The following is a 4,217-nucleotide window of genomic DNA, read 5'->3' on the forward strand; positions in this document are numbered from 1 at the left end:
ACCGCACATTTTCACGTCAAGTTTGGATTTTATAAATCACAACCTTTGCGTAAAAAGTGGCGTACGCAAGTTTCTGGGCTCAAATTGTGCGTACGCCAGTTTTATAAATCTGACCCCTGGGCTCAAATTGTGCGTACGCCAGTTTTATAAATCCGACCCCTGAACTTTCCTTTTAAGTGACCATATCCACGAGCTCTTATAAACCATCATCAGCTCTTTAGTTCTAATTCAAAACATAACTTAGATCTCAACAACACACGTCTCCAATAGGGGTTTAACAATACATCGAACCACATCGATACTGTAAATAACGATTCAATTATATCAAGGTAAAACAAAAACATTAAACCATATGATCATCATATTAATCCTGGACTTGTAAACTGAATAGAAATTGTATCATGACAGACTCTGTGATATCGAGAAACATCACCCTCCAAACAAATCAATATAAAATTGTATTGTGATAAAGCTGCTGGTTTACACCTCCAGCCTCTAACAGCAGCTAAAACCAATTTTAATGAATTCAGTTTATCACTTCTTCTTAATTTTAAAATGGATGTGCAATCAAATGAGGAAGTTTGCAAAACAGCAACTTACACTGTGTAATACTCTTACTGGTAATAACACCAAGTCTATTGTGATATACTATGTTTGAGACAACAAAACATATATGGTACGAGYTGCAACATGCATAATGGATAAGTGAACAGACCTATAGAAAAACTGAAGATCTGTAGCATTACTGGCTGGTAACCAGGAACAGTTAACCTTATTGGTTTCATAGATGAAGCACGTCAAATTCTTCACCAGCTCTGAGAGGAACACAAACACATACATGAACATGTTTTATCTAAATAACACCAAAGAGCAATTTTTTACATTTCTCTGCAGCAAATTATTCCTACTTCAAGATCAGAAGAAAATTTTTAGAAAGAGTAACGGCCTACCTGGGTATGTGACTTCAAAGACCACCGGTTCACTGGTTTCACTTTCATTACAGATAGTTTTCATGGAGTAATGCAGAAATCCTCCCTCCATTATCTCCTCATAAGTGGTTTTTGTTGTTGTGTTGTCGATTTCCTATTAATGAGAAAAAAACTAAGTGAGGAAAATATCTAAAGAAAAGTTTCACCTTTGCCAAAATATCAATGTTGTTCTTATTTGTTAGATCTTGTTGGAAACAACTGGTTCTTTGTTTTAGTTCAATCACACAAAAAATCCTTAATGGTCAAATTGTGGTTTGGTGTTTACATTTCGATAACTACTTTGACTACAGATCTTTTAACATCAGGCAGGAAAGAACATCGTGGTGTTGCTGCTAAAGAAATCATCATGTTTGATCACATTCAAAAACCATTTTATTAAAACATAAAGTCAGCTTCAAACAATGGGCTTGAAGAGCTAAAAGTCACGAAAAAAGCTTTTTAAAAGCTAAAATAATAATGTAATATGGTTGCCAGAAGCTAAAAGCATCAAAAAGTTAGATAAAAACTAAATGCAGTTAAAGGCTACCTAAAAGTAGCTAAAGGCTAACTTTATTTATTTTATTGATTTACCTTTATTTAACTAGGCAAATCCCTCTGAGCTTACAGGTCTCTTCTGCAAGAGCAGCCTGGGCCTGAAGGCAACCTATTGTACAGGGTGGGCTTTTTCTATGGATACACTTAAATAAAATGGGAATGGCTGGTGATTTTAACTTCCTGTTTGTGGCACATTAGTCTTGGGAGGGGGGAAACTTTTCAAGATGGGTGGTATATAAGCATACCATTGTAGGGTTGGGCATAATCGTATCGTGTGCAATTAATCGTCAGAAAAACATTAATCGATTAATTTTTGGCACTTGACGATTAATACGATTAATGCCACCWGGCAGACTAACCGCTTGGTGCTCCTCTCTGCTTCAAATATAACAAACATTTTAAAAAGTTGTGTAATTTATTTATCTATCAGCACAATTTAACGATTGATGTATAGCCTGAAGTCTGTAATTTTGACACAAATTGGAACAGATTTTTACGAAGAGCAAATTTTCTCCCTATAAATTGATCATGTGACTAGGACATAAGGGTGTCCAGGGACTCCGGGGGATTAATCGTCAAATTAATCGTTATCGGCTAAATACCACAATTAATCGTGATTAATTTATTTGCCAATATTGCCCAACCCTATACCATTGTTTTTCTTGTGAAATTCTCAGTAAGTCTGATGTGTCACATGACTTTCTTCCCATTGAAAAAACTCAAGTTGGATCCAAAACGGCTGACTTCAAAATGTCCGCCATGGTCACCACCCATCTTGAAAATGTGTGTGAATGGGTGAATGTCTGTAGTGTAAAGCGCTTTGGGGTCTTAAAAGGGACTTAAAAGTGCTACATAAGTTCAGTCCATTTACCATGATAAACTTCATCAGGAAAACCATAACTCATTATCTCAAGCAAACCATCGGGAAATTAACTCGTTATCTTGAGAAAACGCGCATCGTCACTTCGTGATAACACCGTAAGGAAACCATGGGAAAAAATTGCAGGCGGAAAATGTCCACTCTGACCAGGGGTGTAGCACCAAATTTTGGGCCCTGTACACTCTGGATGTCAGTGGGCCTCTATCCATGCCATGCCAGTGCATGAGGTGCATAAGCAAAAAAAGAAAAAAGAAGAAAAAAGGGGGTATTCTTTTAAATAAAGAAGCTTAAAGAGGGTTTTAAGCTACAGTAAGATCAATGGTTCTCTCATTCACCAGCTGAATTGATGCATTTGGCCTACCTGTGTTCAAATATCTAAAACGTTTTGCTACATCTGGTTTGTGTACTAATGTTGTGATCCATGACACTTGAGCAAATTTTGATTTAAAACATTTAATCTTGAACTTTAGACAAACATTTGGTACATGACGTGTGCTCAGTTTAACTGTTTGCACACATCATAAAATGAACATCAAATGTTTCTTTTGTGACGCAATAATAGTCAAACCATATTCACTGAGATTATGTTCACCTTCATTAAACCATGTTCTGTATCAGTCCTTTAAACTCACTGAGAATACAGTTTGACAATCAACCATAGTTTCATACAGAGACACACAAGTGGAGCACTACAGCTGTGTTTATTCTCTCTAACAGAGATCAGAAGGCTTGTGTAAAGGACACACTGGAGGGGGGTCTGGGGGTCCTCCCCCAGAAATCTCTGAATAAAATACAGGCTATTTCCTGATTTCTAGTGTATTCTAACAAGTTGTTAAAGATATTTTTACTTACACAAATAAAGACAATTAGAGACAACTAAAGGGTAAATGGACTGTACTTATATAGTGCTTTTCTACCCAACCAGGTCACTCAAAGCTCTTCACACTACAATCTGTGGTTGATAAACATTGTTTTCACGTCAAATAAACAAGAGCATAGTAACATTATTTATTAGGTCATTTTTGTCCATTTTAAGTACACTAATCTTATTATTTTGTAACAACAAAGGCAAAAAAATTCTTAGTTGTCATTTTTAGTGTAATTCAGAAAATCTTTTCAGGACCCCACCTTGATGTTTCAGGACCCCACTGTGGGTCCCGACCCCACCTTTGGGAGCCACTGCCAATAAAGGATTTGAGGACAATATCTGAACCATCTCAGGAACCACTGGCTAGACTTTACTGAAAACTTTCAGGAAGTTATATTTAGGTTAGTTTCAGGAATCTACCCGAGTCAAGATGGAGGCCAGATGTAGGAACACAGAACTGTTGGAGATACTGAACGACCTTTTGGTTTAGTAGGATTTGAAAGTGATCACACTCAGTGAGGGGTTTCAAACTTTGCAACTGTGGACAATGTCAGGTATCAAGCTTTCTCACAAATCAGCTCAATGAAATGTTCAGAAAATGACACTAGGTGTCGAATCTGCATCTGATCAACTGTTGGGTTTTCGTTCTGCTGCTTTTAGCCTTACCAACTCAGTTTCAGCTTAGTCAGCAAAATCCTTCAGCACTCTGCATTTTAGGAACATGTTCAATTTCTGTAAATTCTTTTAATGCAGAAACAATGAGGATGGTTTCTGGAACACTTTTTATATACTTTGGGACACATCATGTGGATTATTACACATTTATTTCAAGTCCAGAGCAAATATCCTCACATTGGGCCTCATGCAAGAACCGTTCGTACGCACAGATTTGTTCTTAAGTTGTGCGTACGAGTGATTTAGGAGAATTTGTGGCATTCACCAATGT

General features: G+C 36.9%; 1 protein-coding gene across 1 annotated transcript in view; it reads right to left on the reverse strand.

Annotated features, from left to right (window-relative positions):
• il13ra1 (interleukin 13 receptor, alpha 1) overlaps window positions 1-4,217 on the reverse strand; it is a 35,639-nt gene that overhangs the window by 29,651 nt on the left and 1,771 nt on the right. The window contains exons 3-4 of the mRNA XM_014022953.1: window positions 951-1,083; window positions 716-815 (exon numbers count right to left, since the gene is read on the reverse strand). Of these exons, the coding sequence (XP_013878407.1) occupies window positions 716-815; window positions 951-1,083 (233 nt within the window). The remainder of the gene's footprint in view (window positions 1-715; window positions 816-950; window positions 1,084-4,217) is intronic.

Source organism: Austrofundulus limnaeus, unplaced genomic scaffold, assembly GCF_001266775.1.
Source record: "Austrofundulus limnaeus strain Quisiro unplaced genomic scaffold, Austrofundulus_limnaeus-1.0 Scaffold350, whole genome shotgun sequence".
NCBI classification, from domain to species: Eukaryota; Metazoa; Chordata; class Actinopteri; order Cyprinodontiformes; family Rivulidae; genus Austrofundulus; species Austrofundulus limnaeus.